Genomic DNA, 22724 nt, shown 5'->3' with positions numbered 1-22724 from the left:
TTTACAGTTATTTGATTCGACACAGGAGGTAATGCTGAGAAATATATTTGCTTTAAAAATATATATATATATATACACACACGCTCACAGACCTTATCTAGAGAAGAATAAAAAGCGTGTGAACTAACAGTCTAATTAAAAATCTAGTATAGACAAATCTTTAAAACAGGGGTTCTCAAACTGAGGGTTGGGACCCCTCAGGGGGTCATGAGCTTATTATATAAGGGGAGGGGTCACAAGCTGTCAGCTTGCATCCCAAACTCCACTTTGCATCCAGCATTTATAATGGTGTTAAATATATAAAAAAGTATTTTTAATTTATAAGGGGGGGGTCGCACTCAGAGGCTTGCTGTGTGAAAGGGTCACCAGTACAAAAGTTTGAGAACCATTGCTTTAAAACATGCTAAACTGGTCACCTCCGTAGGAACTTAAGCTTTAACCCAACCACTTAGCCTGTGTTAAAATATACAATGCTTTCTCTACACTAAACTTTTCAAACATGTTCTAATATGTTGTTTGAAAAGTCATGTAGATAAGGCCAGTGCCGCCTTTTTAAAATTCTACCTAGCTAACACCCTTAACACCTAGTTTAACAATTACTATCACATTAGTTGAGGGAGATTAAACACCTAGGTTATATAACCAGCTAACTCCACTGTAGAGATATTAAACTGTGTTTACCCTAATATTAAGGGGTGTATCGAAATCATTTTAGGTAATTGTTTTAAAAATAACATTATCCCTTGCTTAGACCCACAAACTTGGGTCAGAAGCTCTCCAGCCTCCTACCTTTTCCAAGTTTTAGAGTAGCAGCCCTGTTAGTCTATATCCACAAAAAGAAAAGGAGTACTTGTGGTACCTTAGAGAATAACAAATTTATTTGAACGTAAGCTTTCTGATGAAGTGAGCTGTAGCTCATGAAAGCTTATGCTCAGATAAATTTGTTTGTCTCTAAGGTGCCACAAGTACTCCTTTTCTTTCTACCTTTTCCATTTTAAAGATGTGTGTTCTTCCCCAGGTGAGTATAATTCTACCTTAGCCAACAGGGTCTGGCTCAACACAGCACCTTCTATAGATCAGTCAGGAAACTTGAAGCAGCATGAAGCCTGATTTAAGTCCTTGTACTTACCCACCCCGTCCCTCCCCAAACACAGCAGATGAGGGAAGATAGTTCTATCATTCTGCCAGTGGAAAGATGATCAGTGTGCATTTTTTTTTTTTTTAAAGCTCATGCTATTGGAGATTAGGTTAGAAATTACACATTGGAGTCTCTCCGACCTAGGAAGAGTTCCATGGAATGCTCAAGCCTCGAGGATGGGCACTCAAAAGAATCAGGAGTTGTGAAGTGGACAAGTTAGGGGAGTACTCCTCAACAAGCACACTTCTTCCTCAGTCTCCAGAGTTCAATGCCATGGAATTGTTGTAAATTAGCGTATTACAATCATCTATATCTATAGCCTCAGTTTGAGCAGCTCAGACCAGAGATGTTTTGTTTTAATATGACAGAAGCCACAAAGAAAGGTAATGCGGAGGGTGTGGAGGAGAGACGCAAGCAATTATGCAAAAAAAAATTATTTCAACAGTTTGTGATATTAAGTCTTTGTTTAAAAAATGCATAGGTTTCAAGCATTTGGTAATATTACACACATTCATTACAGATCTCAGGTTAATACAATGGAGCAATTACTGCACATGTAGAGTTTGTGGTACACATTCACTACAGACATTTGGTAGTTAACTAGCAAATCTCTAACATTCACATTATGAACCCATGTACATTGTATATTTCTGGTTTACATAGGATCAGCCCCTCCTTCTCCAGCATTCACCCAATTTTTGCGGATCTCCTGTAACCACAGAACCCTATCCCATGAGAGATTAAGTACATCATATCAATTGCTTAACCATTCAATTCTCAATGGGCCTGCTCTTGCTCCCAAAGAAGTTTTAGCATTAGTTTGAGTGGAAGGCGAACTGGGTGCATTGACTGCAAGGCTCTCAGCAATTCTCAGGCTCAGATCCAGATAGAGTAAGTTAGCCTAATTTCTATAATCACTTCCAACAGGATAGCAAAATAAATTACAATAGATACCTGCAGAGTTCATAAAAAATGGTTGGGAATGTTCAAAATGTAGGGGTGTTAAGACACTTAGCTTGATTTTTAAGAGTTCTGAGACCTACAACTCCAAGCTGTAGTCAATATATTTGTAGGTAATCTGCTCTTTTGAAAATCAGGCTCAGTGTGCTTTAGATGGATGGATACCTGAAAACAGTGATTGGTGTCATATACTGATAAAAGCAGCCCATATTTTTGTCATATGTAAGTTCTCATTCTTATACTCAAGTTGTTTCTACATGATATTCCAATTAAACTTGACAGTTTATTTGAACTGAGTTAACATCCAAGGACTAGTCAGACATGAACAAATAGCTATAGGACACTTTTGTTGATTACTTTTCAAATGGGACCAGCCTCCTTTTGGCTGATGTCACCCAGGAACAACGTAAGGCAGCTCTCCTCTGAAGTCGAGGCTGAGCATATAGCCTCTGCAGAAGAATTAGCATTAGAAATGGAATCCGGGTGTGAGAGACTAGAATATTTGTTATCCTACTGTAACAGTCAGTGTCAGAATTATACATTTTAAATAAAATCCAGTCTACCTCTTGATAAACAGAAAATGTAACTTCAGAAAAATACTCTGCTGTGTTAAGATAACTGTACATAATCCTGAGTAATACAGTTTTTAAATTAGTCATTTTGCACTTCTACACTTAATCTTCTAAAATTCAATCTTACAAAGTGAGGATTAGAATGAGAAGGAAAGTATGAAAAGATTAAACATATTGTACTATGTCAGGAGATGAGAACTTTTCCCATGTTAAAATAGTTAAAACTTGGTTTAGATTCTAAAACACTTTGAATGTAAACTTGTTACTGTAGGGTGTAAAAATTAAGTATCTGCAGTGCAATATTTACTTGAGTACTTCAGTTAAAGACATCCTCCTACTAGGGCCACCCATTAAATACTGCACCTTTTGCTCCTTACAGAAGCATGCCCTTACTTAAATAAAGGCATTTTATAAATAAGCTACTGAGCAACTCCCTTACTGGGATCTGAACAACTGACATTCCTTTCCACTATTAATATAAATTTAAATTAAAACAAATGCATCTCAAACCAGTGATATTTAAAAACAGTATGTGAAAATGCATTTATCATATATGAATTCTAATCAGTGTAGTATCTGCCTTTCATGTTTGGATGAAAGTAGAGCACAAGGTTCAGAAAATTAGCATATTGAGAATTATTTGACAATAAGCATTTAAAAAAAATGCATGGCTACAAAGCCAAATTCTGCCCTCCCAATGGAGTGGTGTGTGCATAAATTTGAGGGAAGAATTTACCCTATACCACATAAAAGATAGTTTGGCAAACTTTTAGAAGTAGTACAAATGTATAAGTTCTGAGAAAGTCCTTTTAAAGTGTTCTCTTTTGTTATAAGCCATTTCCCCTCTACTTGCTAAAAATATCAAAATCTGTTATTGTTGGAGGATAAACATTTGTTCCATTGATTGGAACAATTTAACTAATGACATTAACATGAAATTCTTTAATTTAAAAAAAAAACACCCCCCCCAAACAAGGTACAGCACTAGTGGCATCTAAAGATATAGAATCCATTGATTACAATTTTTAAAACAAAATTTTTTTTTTTTTTGGCAACTCATATAGGCTATTTCCCCCTATTTGTGATTTAACAGTTTGGAAACATTCTGTATGCCGCCTGCAAAAATATGTAAAAGTCTCACAACACCCCCCCTTTAAGTGAACAGACAGGAAAGAGAGTCATTGAAGTCATTGTGGTAGAAGAGAACGTGATCTTAAAGGCAGAAAACGATTGTCACTTGAACTGGTACTGGCTTCTTGTTGTTCAGACTGCAGTTCTGGTGGAAGAGGGGGTGCTCCAGGATCCCCAGGTCCTGGAAGCGCGGTTGAGAAGACTGCGTTTTCTGTGCTTCCCATCTCCACAATTGGTAAATTCATTGAACGAAGAGATGAAGCAGACACAAAAGCAGCTGTACTAAACTGTTCTTCTGGTTGATTATGGGTAGATTCTTTTACTTTTTCATAGTAATTGGATTCATCAGAATATGACCTAGAAAGATTATTTGTTCCTCCATACACTGAAGTCATACAGCTGCTGCAGCTCAGACCTAAACAAAACCAGACTGGATGTTATTATAATATTCTACGTAGCTAGGCAGTTTCTCCCTCAAATTACTTCAATGGCATTTATTAAAATGTTCTAAAAGCCATCAAACTAGAGCATAGGTACTTAAATTTTATCAGTGTGGATCACTAGTCTTGTAGACCACCTCTCCAGTCAACTTCAGTCTCATCTGACATCCCACCATTCCAGTGTGAATTTAGTACTTGGCATATATACACATGTACATTTAGTAAGTCAAATTTGTTAATCTTTCACAAAAACTAATTGTCCTTTTCGTCTTCCCATTTTGTTCCCATCTATCTTCTCCAATATCCCTAGCCCCACCTCTTTCCTCTCAGGAATCCTGTCCTCTCATGTCTGAAATTTATGGAAATGGCAAGTCTGAGATTTTTTTTTTAACGGCACAAAAGCTGCAGAAACTGAATCCCTTCTACCTTCTCTTTCCTTTTATTACTACTTTAACCAATGGAAGTAATTTTGGAACTGCTAATGTTAGGCTCCTAAATCCATATTTAACTACTTAAAGTGGCCAGATTTTCACAAATGCCGAGAACCACAAATTCCAGTGCAGTCAGCAGGAGCTGCAGGTGCCAAGGCCTTGTGAGAACTAAGCTGCTTATATTTATATTTGACCAAATATGGATTTACAAGCCTTAGTCTAGGCCAGTAGTTCTCAACTGTGGTCCACCGTTTGTTCAGGGAAAGCCCCTTGCGCGCCCGGCTGGTTTGTTTACCTGCCGCGTCCGCAGGTTCGGCCGATCGTGGCTACCACTGGCCCTGGTTCGCCACCCCAGGCCAATGGGGGCTGCGGGAAGGGTGGCCAGCACATCCCTTGGCCCACGCCGCTTTCTGCAGTGCCCATTGGCCTGGAGTGGCGGACCACGGCCACTGGGAGCCGCGATCGGCCTAACCTGCGGACGCGGTAGGTAAACAAACCAGCCCGGTGCGCAAGGGGCTTTCCCTGAACAAGTGGTAGGCCACAGTTGAGAACCACTGGTCTATGCATTCAGGTTTGAAAATTTTGGCCTGCATGATTTACACAGAGCTCCTTGTAGGAGACCAATGACTATCTGTCACAATCAACTTGAATGTGTTTTTATGGATCAGTAAAGACAGAGTACCTCTTGAAAAGGATACGCTGTCCTTGAGATAAGTAAGGCTTCAGTTTCAAGTTAGTCTGGCAGGAGAACACAGGCCAAAAGTTCTCTTTACCCCAAACTCAAAAACAAAGAAATTTTTTCAACTTATTCTTCAGCTAGCAGTTCTATGGATCTAATTCACTGGGAACAGGGCCTTATTTTTGTAAGTAAAATCAGGCAAAACAGGAAAGATGTAAACCCTAGAGAGAAGAATCTGGTAAGGTTTACTTTCGTCTAGGTTTCATCTTTTCCTCAACTTATATTTCTTAGAACCAATTGCTGGATTTTCTTAGAGCTATGATTACAATGTAATTTCAACTTTGAATACACTCTATGAAATCAAGTCATGATTCAATTTCCTGTGTGTCAACATAAAAAATCTTTGTCTGTGCATGCTAGGCTGAGGCAGCAGCACATATGTGCATACCTACATAAGGTTTTGGGGTTTATCCCTTTGTTTAATGTTGACACACAAAGTGACGGTTTAGTTTCCCAATACAGGCTCATTTTATGTTAAGGCACATAGTAAGTTTAAAAAAAAAGCATTCCAAGAGAAAGCACATCAGCAAAGCTGATCAAGCTCCAATTCTGCAATATAATCTCATAGGAAGCAAAATTTGACAGATTTAGACCAAGATGCAAAAATACTTTGTGTACATCATAACAAATCATGATCATTAGTTTTTGTGATTTATTAAGCATCACTGTAGTTAGCATGGTAAAAAAACATAGGAAGACATGGTACTTGTCCTTAGGGGCTTAAATCCAAGTCTAATGTCATTTGTTTGTCTTGCAAGAAATTTCTTCAAAGGTGATATCCCTATTGCCAAAGGAATTCTGAAGCTAAAATCTACAGTAAGACATGTTTTTTGGTTTATGTACTTTTACAGAGTCCTTTGAGATAAACATCTACTTTGCCATTTAACGATTTAAACGTCTCACCTTTGAGAGCTTCAAGTTTTTCATTTTTGACTTTCAACACTACATCAGTTATCCTTTCTAACAGGAAGTTCTGTGTTCTTTCTCGTCTAATAGATTCAATCAAAGTATCTAGTCCCTTTGGATTTTCTGCTAAGTAGTCCAATAGCTTCCCAGTTTTCTTCCTACTTGAGGGTCGACAAGATATTTCTTCAGCGTCCTCTCTAGTGAGTATTTTCTTTGAACGCAGGTAATCAAAGTGTCTCTCAGCTATAATTTTGTCACACAAATAGGGACGCATCCTTTCTAAAGCCTAAAACAAACAAAAAAAAAAAACATTGTCATTAGCTGATTTTCAGTGTGGCTAGGAAGATATATTGGAACACATTTCAAATTCAGATGTCAATACTGGATTATAAACCTACATTTCTGAATTAGAAACCCCACTGCCATGTTACCCAACAGCCAGAGATCCATTCTCCGTGTGTTTGTACAATGTATTTATAACTTTTTTTGAAAAAGTATCACCTGGTGAAATCTCTCTCTCAGGTAAACAGCCTTCAGTTAAATAAGGCCCAGAGGAAATTAATATTTAAAATATATTTATATTTAAGTAGTAATGTGTTCACATAGTTGTGGTTTAACTGTGCAGTATAGCAAGAATTACTGATGGTTAGCCTTTGGATTTATTAACTCATGCCTGATTAAGACAGATATTAGTGTGTTTAAACACTACATACTAAATATTAGTCCATGAATTGCTGGAAAAATGGCTAAATATTGTTAATTTCTAGCAACACCATTATATGGTCAGTGATTCATCATTTCAACAGGAAATGGCTGCTTCTGATGAAGTGATGCATATAGCTAGAGGGAGAATTGCTATTAAGAGATTCGGTCCAACATCCTGTTTCAGTCAAAGAAAAAACTGAAAGGAAGGAGAGGGAGAATACAGATAACCTCAATTTTACACACACACACACACACACACACACACACACACACGATAAAGAAACAAGTGGTGCATTTTAAAAGAAAAAAATGCCAAAGGTAAGGTTGTGTGACATCTTAATTCTGCTCTCATGCATATTCCTTATGGTAGGGTCATTTTCAATTATATGATCACCTTATTATCACATAATTTGTTCCCCATTTATTGTACCAGTTGGACAGCTCTCCATGCATGATGAAGGTCTGCAACATCACTACATCATCCATCCTGTGCACAGAGGACCCAGTTCTACTCAGTTACACTGATGAAAATTCAGGGTAATTTCACTATTGTAATAATTTACTCCAGATTTACCCTGTTACAGTTGCAGAATGATGCATGATCCCTGCACAATACAATTATGTCTCACTTTGTTTCCTGTATGCTCTCCGACCTGTGTCCTGAATGAAGCAGGGTTCCTGCTGTAACAGTGGGAATGTACTGAGCATTTAAACATTTGCCCAATGCCTTAATATATGACTGGTTGGGCAACTATTTGATTTGCTTAAAATTTAAAGAGAAAAAAAAAAGCAACACAGGGTGATTTATCAATTTGAGTCAACTTAGTGCTCACATGTTCAATAGCCAGCTATTGTTGCTTAAGGCATTAGCATATTGATGCATCCACCAAAAATGATTTTTCATCTTTCCTTGTGTTAATTTTTAACAGACTAATTTCTTTGGGGCAGGGATATGTATTTCCTATCCATAAAGTGGCAAGCACAGCTATAATGCTATAGAGACAGTTCCAGGATCTACTGTATCTCTGACAAGTAGACTAAAAGTGACAAACTAGAGAGCATATTATTTTACTATTTTAAGCACTTTTGAAAATTAAAAGGAAAAATGAATTATATACAAGACTAATAAAATCTTATTTACATATTCTTTACCGTAAACATTAAACCGACATAAGGAACACTTCAGACAGTAATGAAATATAGCCCCATCTGGTATGAAAACTAAAGTGGGTCCAGTTCTTCTATATAAAAGATACTATAAAATAATTATTGTATTTGATGTATGTGTATATGCCACTGTTCTCTATTGGACTGTGTATGTATCAGACCTAGTCAAGTAGGTACTAGCACCCTCTAAAGGAGAGGTAGAAAGCTGCTCTTTTAGGGTATATCTAGACTAGAATAAAAAGGATTTTAAAAAACACATTACCTAACACATTTTAAAACCGCAAAATAAAACTTCCCTTATGTACACCGGTTCACTGACCAAATTGAACCCTAGACTTCAACTTGACTATCTAACACTGATAGCTAACTCTTTCTAAAAACTCACCTTTTATCCTAGTTTAGATATACCCTTGGTTCATTAGGTGGATGAATGCATTTTATGGAGCCAAATCGTGAGTACAGTTCCTAATGTGACAACAGCTGGCTAATGACCAGAGCTGATGACTACATGACCTTTTTTTAATTTCACATCACCACATGACCATTTAGTGGGAGATCTAGTACAGTGGTTCTGAGCCAGGGATACATGTACCCCTAGGGGTACGCAGAGGCCTTCCAGGGTGGTACATCAACTCATCTAGATATTTGCCGAGTTTTACAACATGCTACATATAAAGCACTAGTGAAATCGGTACAAACTAAAATTTCATGCAATTACTTGTTTATACTGCTTTATACACTACATAGTGAAATGTAAGTACAATATTTTATATTCCAAATGATGTTATAATTATACAGTAAAAATGAGAAAGTAAGCAATTTTTAAGTATAGTGTGCTGTGACACTTTTGTATTTTGTGTCAGATTTTGTAAGCAAATAGTTTAAGTGAGGTGTAACTTGGGGGTATGCAAATCAGACTCCTGAAAAGGGTACAGTAGTCTGGAAAGGTTGAGAGACACAGCTCTAGTACAGGTCAACTACTGGTGGTCTCAGTTTGCTCAGATATGGCAGTATAAAAGCTGGTAGCCACTCGTGCTTTGTCTACTCTAGATCGCCAGTTGTTGCTACCACTTGGAAAGTGTCAAAGAAATTTGTAAGAAAAAGCAGGGTGGATAAAAATCAATGCATTTTTAAAAAAAATAATCAAAACAGAATTTTTTTTATTTAAAATCGGATTTTTTTGATAAAATGCTTTTTGAGGAAAACACATATTTAAAGATAGTTTAATTAAGATACATTATAGCTCAGATATCTCTTTATTGAATAGGGATTATAAATTCTAATTCTATAGTATGAGATAGCATATTCATGTAATGCAAGGGTGGGCAAACTTTTTGGCCTGAGGGCCACATCTGGGTATGGAAAGTGTGTGGCGGGCCATGAATGCTCACGAAATGGGGGTCGCAGTGCGGGAGGGCTTCGGCTAGGGGTGCAGGTTCTGGGATGGGTCTGGGATTGAGGGTGCAGGAGGGTGCTCAGGGCTGGGACCGATGGGTTCAGAAGGTGGGAGGGGGATCAGGGCTGGGGCAGGAGGTTGGGACGCAGGCTCTGGGCAGCACATACCTCAAGCAGCTCCCAGAAGCAGCGACACGTCCTCCCTCTGGCTCCTATGCAGAGGTGCGGCCAGGTGGCTCTGTGCACTGCCCCATCCACAGGCACTGCCCCTGCAACTCCCATTGGCCATGGTTGCTGGGTAATGGGAGCTGCGGAGGAAGTGTGCAGAGCCCTCTGGCTGCCCCATGCATAGCAGGTGGATGGGGGACGTGCTGCTGCTTCCAGGAGCTGCATGGAGCCCTGGCATGCACAGAGTGGGTCAAGCCCCGGACCCCGCTCCCTGGCTAGAGCTCGAGGGCCGGATTAAAATGTCTGAAGGGCTGGGTGTGGCCCCCAGGCCATAGTTTGCCCACCTCTAATGTAACATTTAAGAAAAGTTTGTAAATGAGTTCCAATAGTTCATGGATTAGGAACCCAATCTTATGTGGTTCCAGGGGCTTCTGTATAGATTATTTAGGTTAATCTTTCTATCTACCCAATGGGACGGAGTGCTCAGTCTAGAAGATACCATCAGAGATGCTTAGTTTTGCAGTTCTCAAACTGTGGATTTGTCTCTCCAGAGAGACCATGCTTGTTAACAGCAAAAATGTTTTAAAATAAGTAACTATATAGAGGTGAGAAATAACAGACCTCAATCCTATTGTCCCTCAATCCATTACCTCTCTCTAAAAGTGAAAAGTTTCAAAAAGTTCAATGAATAGAAGATTGTTGGGGGTGGAATAGATCTGGACAAGGAGAAGTAATCTGGTGATGAAGGGAGGGACAGGCAGCAGAAACAAAAGTGAAACTGTTTGAGCAGCATATTCCAGAAGTCTTGAGGTCTTTCTGAGTGTAGCCTTCATTGATTTGAGATCAACCATATCATTCTCTCACTAGAAGGGAAAACCTGTAATGGCAGCAGACTGTAAAAGAGACCCAGTTTGGGAATATTTTAATGAAGTTCTTCTACATGTGGGTAAGAGGCAAACAGTGCAACAAAGAAATGCAAGGCCTGGTTGCCCGAATGAAACATCATGAGACATGTTCCTTCTCAGGAGGAAGCTGGGTTGAAGATGATGAAAGGAACAGGTCTGAACATGCAGGATCTTCAGGTTGGTAAACTTTTTTATTTCATACTTCTTTCTTAAGGACTGCCTGTCTTCCTTCTGGACTATGCTTGAATTCTCATGTTTGAGCAAAAAATATAGTTGTTACTCTATGGTACTATCATTTTAGATGCAGTTGTGATAAAAAAAATAAATAGCTGAAACAGGCAGATCTTCCTTTTACAATTTAACCTTTAAAGTAGTACTGAGTGTCAGTGAATGCAATGAGTAATACTAAATGAGCAGTATGATAATAATTAAATAACTGCATCGACTTATTTTGTTTAGGAGAATCCATCCTCAACATACTGGATTCTGAAGACTATCCACTTTCAAGATCACCATCATTTTCTATAGTTTCAGAGTTATTTGCCAATGATAGTGTTTCAGTCACATCATGTACGTCATGGCCACAGTATATTACCTGTAGCAAAAAGAAAAAAAATCTCCATCATCCAGAAACAACCAGAGATAAACTTGTAATAAGAACCAGCAGATTACAGAGAGGTAATTGATGAAAAAATTGCCCAGTTTGTTTATGCAGCAAACTCTCCTTTCCGTATGATTGAGAACCCACACTTCATTAACATGGTTCAGTCATTAAGATCAGGATACAGATCACCCCCCAAAGCAGATGTCACAGGCAAATTGCTGGATAAAGTGTATGAAAGAGAAATTGAGCAGTGTGCAAAAGGTCTAGAGCAGAGGTGGGAAAATTATTGCCTGCGGGCCACATCCAGCTACAACATAAACATCTAGCCATCATCCCTCCATAATGCAAACTATAATAAACTTCAGACCTAAGTTTTTTATTTATTACAAGAAATATATGTTTGCTGATGATGTTTTAAAGAAAGTCACAGCAGTGAACTGGTGGAAGTCACTTAAGCACTTGGATTCAGAGACTGTTGAAGTGATAATCTCACTTAACAGCAGTAGCTTCTTCTGCCAGTGTAGAAAGAATATTTTCTTCCTTTGGACTAATTCATTCCAAACTGAGAAATCGTTTGGGACCTGAAAAAGCAGGAAAGCTTGTTTTTTCCTTTTCCAGATTATGAACAAACAGGAAAATGAAGGTGAAGACGACTGAGTTAGCTGCAGAAGCCAATATTTTAAGTTTCTCATGTTGACCTGGCTGACATAGTCAATTTAATTTTTGTTTTTTTGAAACAAATATTTCATTTAACTATTTTAGTTAAAAACAATTTGAACAAAAACAAACCTAATTTTAAAAAACTTGAATGTTTAAATAAATTCAAAAATTCATTTGCTTGTTTTGTTAAAATATTGTATTTGCTCTGTTGGAAAAAAATCCAGAATATATAACATTGTTTTAGTTAAATAAAACAATTTAAATGTCTGTCTGGTGGTATTCTCCTAATACAGCATGGCAAGAAAATCCTCCAAATATTAATGATTAACCTTTTGAATTGGAGATAGTTCACCTCCCAATGACTTCATAAATATCTGCTTCAATTACCTCCGGTAAATGAAATAAACAAACAATCATTCATTTTCTGATATAGTTGTAAAACTAATCTGAAAAGTTTTCAAAATAAATCACTTAAAAATGTATAGTGTGTACCTTCTAAAAATGAAACCTACATCTCCGAGTTGTGAAGAGTATGCAGTAAGGTTATAACAATCAACAAGAATGTAGAAATCCATGATTAAATAGAGTCTTCCTGACTAGTGATTAAATCATGATTTAAATCAACTGATTTAAATCAAATCCACCCTGAGAAACAGCATAACAGACCACAGTATGCTTACATGTGGCAATTGATCGCAGCTTTATAAAAGCTTACTGTTGCTAAAACAGCACAGAGCGTAGTTATATGAGATAGTGTCTGGGATAGCATTATATAGAGAGCCCTACCAAACTCAGTCCATTTTGGTCAATTTCACGGTCGCATTATTTTTAAAATCATGAATTTTATGATTTCAGCTATTTAAATCTGAAATTTCATGGTGTTATTTTAGGGGTCCTTACCCAAAAAAGTGTTATAGGCAGTGTTCCCTCTAATTTTTCCCACATGTGCAGAATGAATTTTGTTATGTGCACCAATATGGAGGTGATGTGTGGCGCTAAATTGGATGCTGCGCAGCCAGCTTACAGGGAACTTAGGTTATGTGGGGGTCACAAGCTTATTGTAGGGGAGGTTGTGATATTGCTACCCTTACTTCTGCACTGCTGCTGGGCCCTCAGTCAGCAGCTGCCATTCTCTGGTCGTCCAGCTCTGAAGGCAGCAGCACAGAAGTAAGGGTGGCAAGGTATGGTATTGCCACCCTTAATTCTGCGCTGCTGCTGGCGGTGTGCTGCCTTCAGAGCTGAACACCCAGCCAACAGCTGTCGCTCTCTGGCCACCCTGCTATGAAAGCAGCACAGAAGGGTGGCAATACTGTGACCCCCCCTAAAATAAGCTTCTGACCCCGCTGCATCTCCCTTTTGGGTCAGGACTCCCAATTTGAGAAACGCTGGTCTCCCCTGTGAAATCTGTACAGCATAGGGTAAAAAAAAAAAAAAAAAAAAATCACACAAAAGACCAGAGTTCACGGTCTGTGACTCATTTTTCATGGTGTGAATTTGGTAGGGTGCTAATTATATACATAATAAAGCGTATAAGCAGATACACTGATAACTTTAATGCATCTGTTCTTTAATAAGTGCTGTGTTTAACTTTGTCAGTCAGTCATCAAGACTGAGATAAAAAAACTGTACCAATAAGGACAATAAGTGGGCTATTGCTTGAATAAAGAAAAAGTGGATTTAGTAATGTTATTTTCTAACATATTGATAAGTGTGACGTAATGTAATGGATTTTACACTGAGAAGAACTGTAGATGTGGAAGAATCCTGCTGTCTCACAAAACAAGAATGCTGTCACAGAACAGTAGTACCAAGTGAGCACAGAGGAGCCTGAGGCACAGGTTTACTCTAAAAAGTGACTAAACAAATTTAACATCTCAGTCGGATTTTTTTTTTTTAAACCTGCAAACTGTAGCCCCTCCCCCCCCCCCCCAACTCACACAGGGCTCTAATGGTCATGCTAGGTTCTTTTATAACTGGAATGAGTGCATGAGATTAAGAGTTCTGCAAACCGATTTACATCTACTGTGACACCTGTGGAACCCTGTCATCAGCAACACCCATTCAAAGCCACCTATAGCTAATGGTATTATATGGGGACACAATATAATAAGACAATGCAATTTGCACAGAATGGCTCGCAGAACCTAGCACTATGATACATGAGATGGAAATAACCCAGTTTGACTGTTTGTCTAGTGAGTTTGTGGATGTGGCAGTTACAAAAAAGAAATTTTTACCTGCAAACTTTACCTGCAAAAGTTTAACACAGAGGTTAGGGAGGAAGTATGAAACCTCCACAAGGCCATTTTACAAAGCCACTTTTTAGACTATAACCCTTCTTACTGTACAGATAAACTGCATTGCTGTCAGATGTTGAGCAGATTGGCAGACAATATTTTCATAGAAGATTTTACATTTATTATCTCACTTTAGATACTGCTCATTTCTCTATAGGTATAAAACCATGCCTGATATATAATGTGCTTTTTAAAAAAAATGAATCGTTCTGAACCAAAAGAACCCCACATTTCTTACATATAATTATATCACATACACAATGGATATATACAAATAAGCCCTCTTTCATAGAAAGTTCATGGAATGTATTTTAAAATATATTGTTTTGGGGAAACTAAAAATGAAAACATTCTAATTTGGAGAGTTTTCTAATCCTCCATTCCCTCAAGTATCAGTCCCATTTCTGACACGTGTCTCAGTCTCTCATTTCACCACTGGTTTTTAAACCAACCACCATTCGTCCTTCAAAAGCAAGGACAAATTCACTAAGCTGTACTGTGCTTTTACTCCTCCTCAGAACACCTTCTCAGCTGTACTTTCAGAAGTAGAGTGAAAATGCCCTGGGAAAGAGTTAGGGAGAAACTAAGGCACACTAGACCAGAGGTTCTCAAACTGTGGTCCGCAGACCACCAGTGGTCCACGAGCTCCATTCAGGTGGTCTGTGGATATTTTCTTCTAAGATGCGTGCCTGGGTGGCCGCACACAACAGACTGAAGATCACCCACTTAATTAGTGGAGTCATGCAGGCATGGCTCCACTAATTACGTGCCTGGACCCTGGAGAAAATGCATATGTAAGGTGAGGTGGTGGCCGGGGGAGGGAGTAAGGGGTAGGTGGGATGGCACAGTTGGGTGAGAAGGGGGGACGGGGACTTTGGGACGTGCAGGGCTGAGGCGGGCAGAGAAAGAGGTGACTTTCCCCAGCTCCAAGACTGCGGCTGCTGGAGAGAGACAGCCCTCCTTCCCAGCCTCAGCTCTGTGGCAGGGAGAGACCCCACACCTTCCCAGCCCCAGCTCAGGGGCTGCATTGCCGGGAGAGAGAGGGCACATCCATCCCATTAGAAAGATAAGACTACTGATATTTTAATATGAGTTGTGTGCTTTTATCTGTAGAACAAAAATATGTTAATTATTAAGTTTTTTTATATAGCGCTTTTATCTAAAGCACTTTACAATAGTTAGCTAACAGTACAAACAACATTTGGAAAAATCATTAAGTGGTCCACAGAGACCCCCAGCAATTTTCAAGTGGTCCGTGGAAAAAAAAGTTTGAGAACCACTGCACTAGACCATGAGGGGAATTTGGAGTAGGACAGGGATTTGAAGAGACAGAAGGGAACAAAAGATATTTGCTAAAAGTTAGAGACTTTCTTACAAAAGGAATTCAGTTTCCATTGATAGTAGTGGTGCTGGCAGCAATATTCTGGTTAACAGCACATGAACTGGGTCCTGTTTGAAGGACTTTAAAAAAAAATTGAGCCTCAGGCTCTCACAAGTGAGACAGGCTAGACACGTGAATGGCCTAGTTTAGGACAGCCTGCCGAAAAGAAGGCAGCCAACATTTTTTGATGATGCTAAAAACACTAAGAGAACTCTTGATTAACAGGCATTGGGGGAGGACCTTCTTCAAAAAAACAAAAAACTTGTAGCCTTGCTGGTAGCAAAGTATTAGCCCCTCTCATCAGCTTCCCTGGGGCATAATAAAGGAATCAGGAAGAATCAGGTGTTACGAAGTTGTTCTCATGTTAACTAGGTAAGAAAAGGAACCATGCAGCTGAAAGAATTCATTGACAGGTGCATAATAATTCAGTACTAGATCAGAAGGAAGGAGTGTGTTTAATTAAAATAAGCGTACAAGTACGCCAAGATATTATCTACCTTCATCTAGGTGCTTATATGGCCCCCATCAATGTAGTACCTGAAAGGGAAGAAAGTACAGGAAATAGAGCAACTAAGAATAGCACCGCACAAGAGACCACAGGAAAATCGTAATGTTTTAATAAATATTCAGAAAACTATCTTACATCATTTGCTTTCAACTTATTGGCAGATGCCCGCAGCTAGGGACAGCACAACAACAACACAAGGAACACCAATGCTACTAAAAATTTTTTTATTTTGGCAACATATCTCATGAGATTTGTATACAATGGCAAGGAACGATATCATGTAAACTTTTGTAGTAATGCTGAATGTGTATGCTGGAAAATTTACTTATAATTGTTCTAGATAATTCTAAGGTTTGGGGGTGGAAGGGAAATGCTAGGTGTCACAGTTTCAGGGCAACTGCATCTGTATTCCCCCTTCATAGTCCACCAAGGGCACCCACTTTAGACATTTCCCAGATGTCACATCTCTTGGGTGGAATCCTGACTCTTTCCTGACTGGAGATCCTAAGGCTGCACAACTCCCTGCCTTACAATGTGATACTCCCGCAAGCCAGACTGCCTACAAAGATCATTGCCAGCACTTTGCTTTCTCTCTGTGGGCTATGTCCTGTGTATTGCCCATGATAAGTTACCACACAGTCCTTCCAAGCAAACATATTTATTTTTAAGGTAAAAGCAGGACAGAGAAAACATACTAAAACAATAAAAGAACCTACACACATGCTAAAAAGCTTGCCATCAGTCACCCTGTTTCCCACCATCTTCTCCCTTCCCCCCCAACTGCAATGTAGGGCTCCAGTATGTTTTAGTCTTTCAAAACCCACAATTGGGTTTTCCCTGTGGTTACAAATTCATCCCTCTTAGACCCAGAACTTGAACCCAAACTGGGCAGGTCAGCTGTTGCTTTATATAGGCCTTTGATCTTGGCCTTCTGTAACAAGTAATCAGCAGACAACACTCTTCTCAGGTAACACCATAACCAGCGTTGGGTAATCTGCATTAACCTCTCCCTAGAGATTCTTCAGGAAAACCACTTAACACTTATTGATCCAAAAGTCCAAAGTGTCTGGCACACTTTGAATACAGTCTTTTGAACTCCCAAGTCTCACATCTGTCACATCTCTCCTGAGATGAGAGACTTGGGAGTTTCCAAGCCCACAATAATGCTAAACTTAATACAATAAAGTCATCCAAGGATACTGCAGGAAACTGCTATATCTGTCACACTAAAATTTCTCTTTTGAGGTAAAATTAATTGTGCCTTAAGAGGTATGCTGGCCATACTGAGAGTTTAGAATAAGAGGAAACTTTGGGACTGAGAAAAATGTCTTCCACGGAGTGGTTCATTGCTGTTCTTTTTCAGTCTTGAAAAGTTCCTGGCCTCCATGACTTCCTGTGGCAACGCTTTCCACAGCTTAATCACACGTACTTTTTCCATGCTGTTTCCTCTTATTGATTTGGAATTCCCCACCTTTTAATTTAATTGAATGTTTCCTTGTTCTTGGGTTTTGAGACAAGGAGAATGGAAGCTCCCGATTTACCAAAAATTATTTTATGTACTTTTATCATGTCTCCTCTTATTAATCTCTCTTCTAAAAATAAACCATTCCAATCTTTTCAATTTCTCTTCTAATAAGTTTTTCCAGGCCTTTGATCAGTCTCAATGCTCTTCTCTAAACCCCATCCTGTTTTGTAATATCCTTTTTGAGGTTGGGTAACCAGCACTGCACACGCTATTCCAGGTGAGGCTGCACCACCGATTTATATAAAGGCATTATGTTTTCAGTATTATTGTCCATCCCTTTCCTTATGTATCCTAACATCTTGTTTGCTCAATGTGTAGCTGCAGTAAAAAAAGTGAAAATTTGAATGGAGCTATCTAAAGGACAGTGAGAGGCAATGGCCATTTTGAATGAGAGGGAAAGAAAGAATCTAATGAGTGAATCTTTCAAAAAAAAATCAGTGTAATTTGAGACATCAAATACCGAGACCATAAACATGTTTTTTGGATGGTTTCTCTAAAGGACAGAGTTAAAGTTGTTTGGGTGCCCCAACTATACATTTTCATACTTTAACATTTAGATTTCTTTTCAGTTTAATTTTAACTCTGAATTTCCTGGTTTAACATGTTTTTAGGATAATTTCAATATCCCTGCAATGTATTTTACCCCAAATTATTAAGTAATCTCAACCTTAACTTCATTTTAACAGTGTGTGTTTGGGAAGAAGTTAATATTTGAGACAGTCTGTTTTCTATAGTATTAAAACAAATGCATGAGAGAATATCAATAAATAATGATCTTATATTAGAACATAACATAAGAATGGCCACAGTGTCTGAGACCAGTGGTCCATCTAGCCCAGCATCCTGTCTTCCAACAGTGGTCAGTGCCAGATGCTTCTTATTTGTTAAACAGATTTGTTATACTGATTCATCCAGATGGATTTTAAAAAAAAACAAACTTTAATAACTAATTATACTAATTCAATTTTCACATTCAAATGCAGCTATCACCAGTGTGACATGCAGCAAATGTTGAACTGTTAAGAACATAAGAAAAACATAACAAAAACCACAGGGAAAAATGTAGGTAAACTGGCATTTGGCACCAAACTGGCACCAAAATTAACATTCTTGCTTCTAGGCAATTCTAGTGATCACAAGCAGTCTACACCTCCATTTTACAACTCATCTACAAGAGCACCTCCCCAGGCCCATCATCAAACTGGGACGCTGGTTCACTACCGACTCAGAATAATGTATTTTACTGACTCACATTACTCCCTGCAGCCTATGTTTCTCTACAAGTCTCTGATCCAAGCACCTACCTGGCCCAACTCTGCTTAGTTTCTGAAGTGGCATACGTGCAGTTTTCCTTTTTGCAAAAACAATGTTGTTAAATAAGCATAGCTGTCACAATAACAAATTTGAAAGATTAAGTATTACATTCAAATCAGAATATATTTATTGAAGATGAAGGAGGTTTTAGAATTTTAAATAACCAGATGTTAACTATCAAATTTATTATTCACTCTTGTGGTTCTTTAACAGCAAGCAAGAACATGAAAAACCATGTGCCACAAATTCTGACAAAGCACTTCAGGTAAATGACATAAGCAGTGAAAACAACTATTAAGAAACCAAAACCAAAGTCAAACAGACATGCTCCACTGAAATTAACAAAAAGCATCTAATGATGAAAGTGGGATAACAAACAACTACCAAAGAAAAATCAATCCAGTAAGTCTCAGAGATTCAGTAAAACAAATTTCAACAAGGAGCAGTAACACCAACATGCAGAACAGATGTTAGAAATCACTGTGTATGAAAACGGAAATAAATTAATGGGCAAGACCCCAATCACAAGTTACATCAGGTTTTGCCAAAAATCATTAATGAACCAGTAACTTCACTGTCCAAACTTACTTCTGTGCTTCACGAAGCAACCCAGTCTAGTGGCTGTTTTTGCAGTCTAGCCTAGAATTAGATTACATAGTACAGAAATGTATTTTTCATCCTGAAAAACTATCAAATCTTATCTTTGCTTGGGCCTAATTTTCTGAGTCTCACACAAAATTTCTCCTCTTGCTTTTAAAGTTTATGGCCAAATTGTCTTAATCTTGATAGGGTGGATATCTCCATTCCACTTTTCTCAACATCTCTGTACCCTGTAACATTGTTTGACGTACAATGCTATGTTGTACACCTCATATGATTCAAATATTACAACAAAATAAATGGTCTGGGTCCTCACATCTATTATACACTAGCATATCTTCCATCGTCTAGGGCTCTGATGCTGCGGACACACTCACATGCTTAACTTTATGCATGTGCGTATGTGTTTGCAGGATTGGCACACAAGTTATTTTCTCCCTCCCGCACTAATGTAACAGAGCTCTTAACTGTGACTCCTGTAATATTTATTTCTCTTCATTCATTTGAGAGACTGCTTTTTTCTTCCTGTTTTAGAGATCTATGATTCTATGGCAGCTGTGAAGTGACCTGAACCCTGAAAGAGATTAAGCAGTGGTTTCCACCACCGCCTTTGACCTTCCCCATGCTGCTGGAATGGAGACACCAACCATCTATAAGTATATTAATGAAACATCCATAGTGTTGGAGAATAAGCAGTAAATAAATAATATTGCCTGCTGGAAGCTGATAGTTTTTGTTCAGCCAATGTACGTAGGTACCACAGGAACCAAATATAAAGCTTAGAATATCAATATTTTGTTAATACCTTGTGTGTCTTTTCCACTAACTTTTTTATGCCTTGGAGTTATGCTTCTGCTTTGACCTCATAAATATGCATTTTAGCACTTGGGACAAGCAAGCATATTTGCACCTCTTACCATACTTCTCCCTCCCCATTCAGGGGTAGCACTTAACTGTTCATTGATAGTGTGTGGGGGACCCAGTTTAAAGGTTCAGGGAGGGAGGAGGGCATGTGACCACCCCACAGAGGTTTTCAAACTGTGGGGTGTGCCCCACACCCCCCAGGGAGGAACACTGGGGGGGATGAGTGGTGATACCAGGTGGCTTCGGCCAGCCATGCATGGCAGGGCTCAGGGAGGGTGCACCACCTCCACCCCCGACTCACCTCAGTGGGCCACCCAGCCTGTCTGGGGTTTGGGGGACACACAACAACAAAAAAATAAGGGGAGGGGGAACATAACCCTGTGTACGCCCACCCCATGCACCACTTGTGGCCCCATTTTTCTACCCCTTCAACTTTGCGCCCTGGAGGGCTGCCCCACTCACCCTGGTTAAGGCCCTGGGTCAAAATAATGTAAGATCTGGGTTTCTGAAGTCAATTCCATTTTCCAGATATTGGATGATCAGGAGACCACCACACCTCATGTTATTTTGACCCCACAAACATCAAGTTGAGACGTTAAAACAGTTAACAAACAAAACACAAACAGGCATGCATTTGGCTCCAAACTATACAATTTAAAAATAATTTCAGCCTTATTGCTTAAAGCCTTTTGGATCCTTCAAAACGAAGCCATGGAGTTTTGTTAAGCTTTCCACCACAAACAGCCCCAACCTGGTTGGCCTTTCATCCTTTCTACAGTGTAAATGTTAAACAAGAACAGAGCTGCAGGCTACATCCTGCCCGAAGGAACACTATTTCTTAAAGGGCCCCTACGTGTGTCCCGTGGCCAGGACAAGGGAGGGGAGAACCCAGCTCGCGGTCAGCGGCGCGCCCTCCGCCCGGATACAGACCGAAGGGGAACGCAGGGGGCGTGTCGTTTACCGGGGGGCTCCGTGGGCCCCGCGAGGAGGGGGCGGCACTTCCAGGGGGTCTCCGCTAGACACCGGCCAACCGAGCCAACGGCCCCCAGGCCTCCCCCTCAGTCAGTGACAGCGCGCGCCTAGCCCCGCCCCAGCGGCTGCGGCGGGGGCCGGAGGGGGGGGGATTTCCCGGCGCGTGTCCCGGCCCCCCCAGCGAAACGGGAAGGGCGGCTGCACGGGCTGTGCGTGCCTCTCCAGCCGGCCGGCGGCAGGGGACGAGGACCGCCCCAGCCCCGGTCTATCAGTATCCTCCTCCCCGCCCCGCGTGACCCCAGCTCAGCCTCACTTACTTCCTTCTTCACCTCCGCCATTTCATCCTCGGTGAGCGGCCGCGCGGCGAGCCCAGGCCCGGGCCCCTCCATGGCGGAAGCTCCGCGCCGCGGCTCCCAGCGCAAGAGTAACGACAGCGCTTCCGGCTCCGCAAGACCCCGCCCACCGCCGCCACAGCGCGCGCGCCGTGGGAAGCCCCGCCTACTCGCAGAACAGCCCCGCCCACTGGTGACGCGCGCTGCCTGCGATCCAACGTACGCCTCAGGGCGCCCGCAGCCCGCCGACAGGGGAGACCTTGTCAGCAGCCTTTCGCCCCGCCCCCGAGCCCGGCCCTCTGCTTCCTCTCCCCGAGCCTGCCGTTCAGACAGCCCTGCGTGGCCTCGCTCTAGAACCGCCCCTCATCGGCGCCTCAGCCTGTAGCACGTGGCAAAGCCCTCTGCCCCTCCCCCCCGCCTTTCACTCCCCCGCCCCGCCCGCATCCCCCTCCCCCAGCAGCCCCCGGCTTGCCGCGCTTCTTCATCCCGCGCCGTGCACCGCGAGTCCGTGCCGCGGGGCCCTTGCGGGGCCGGGGAGCTGCACGGCGCGGCTGAGCCGCGAGGCGTTTCGCGGCGACGCCTGGCTCGGTGAGAGTTTCTTTCTGCGGTCTCCATTTCCCCTTCTCGCCCGCCGTGCCTGGGCGGCGCCCGGGCCTGGGAGAGGGGAAGTAACGCCGCGAGGGGGGCCCTGCTCCGCTCCGTCCATTGCGGGCTCAGGCGGACGAGGCCCCTTCCTGGCCCGTGGCCTGGCAACTCCAGCGGCTGTTTACATCTTCATGCCCCCCCCCGCCGCAGCCCCGCCCTGCGCTGCAAGGTCCCGGTGCTACGGCGGGGCGGGAAGCTGCGGGCGGAACGTGAGATGCTGGCTTCCAAGTTTCACCTTTAGTGTCTCTGGCCGCTGATGGGGGGTGTAGCATTTCCTCGTGTGCAAATGAAAGGGGGGGAGGGGAATTTGGCTGCAGCCCAGAATAGTTTTGAAAAGTAGCTCCCTGCTTTGTGGGAGGAGAACT

General features: G+C 41.0%; 1 protein-coding gene across 5 annotated transcripts; it reads right to left on the bottom strand.

Annotated features, from left to right (window-relative positions):
• Window positions 1–1583: 1583 nt before the first annotated feature.
• On the bottom strand, window positions 1584–21855 carry BCL10 (BCL10 immune signaling adaptor). Of its 5 annotated transcripts, none has more exons than XM_077823879.1 (4): window positions 21700–21802; window positions 16097–16136; window positions 6315–6603; window positions 1584–4216 (listed from the first exon to the last, which is right to left on the bottom strand). In XM_077823879.1, exons 2-4 carry the CDS (start codon window positions 16100–16102, stop codon window positions 3858–3860), a joined length of 654 nt encoding a protein of 217 aa, XP_077680005.1. In that variant the 5' UTR covers window positions 16103–16136; window positions 21700–21802; the 3' UTR covers window positions 1584–3857. The 5 variants fall into 5 exon arrangements, with proteins under 5 accessions (XP_077680005.1, XP_077680004.1, XP_077680002.1 ...); XM_077823878.1 differs by lacking the exon at window positions 21700–21802 and adding an exon at window positions 11138–11252 and having other exon boundaries at window positions 16097–16866; XM_077823876.1 differs by lacking the exon at window positions 16097–16136 and having other exon boundaries at window positions 21700–21855.
• Between the last annotated feature and the right edge of the window lie 869 nt (window positions 21856–22724).

This window comes from Eretmochelys imbricata, chromosome 8, assembly GCF_965152235.1.
Source record: "Eretmochelys imbricata isolate rEreImb1 chromosome 8, rEreImb1.hap1, whole genome shotgun sequence".
Lineage (NCBI taxonomy): Eukaryota > Metazoa > Chordata > Testudines > Cheloniidae > Eretmochelys > Eretmochelys imbricata.
This window is presented reverse-complemented; position numbering and strand designations above follow the sequence as displayed.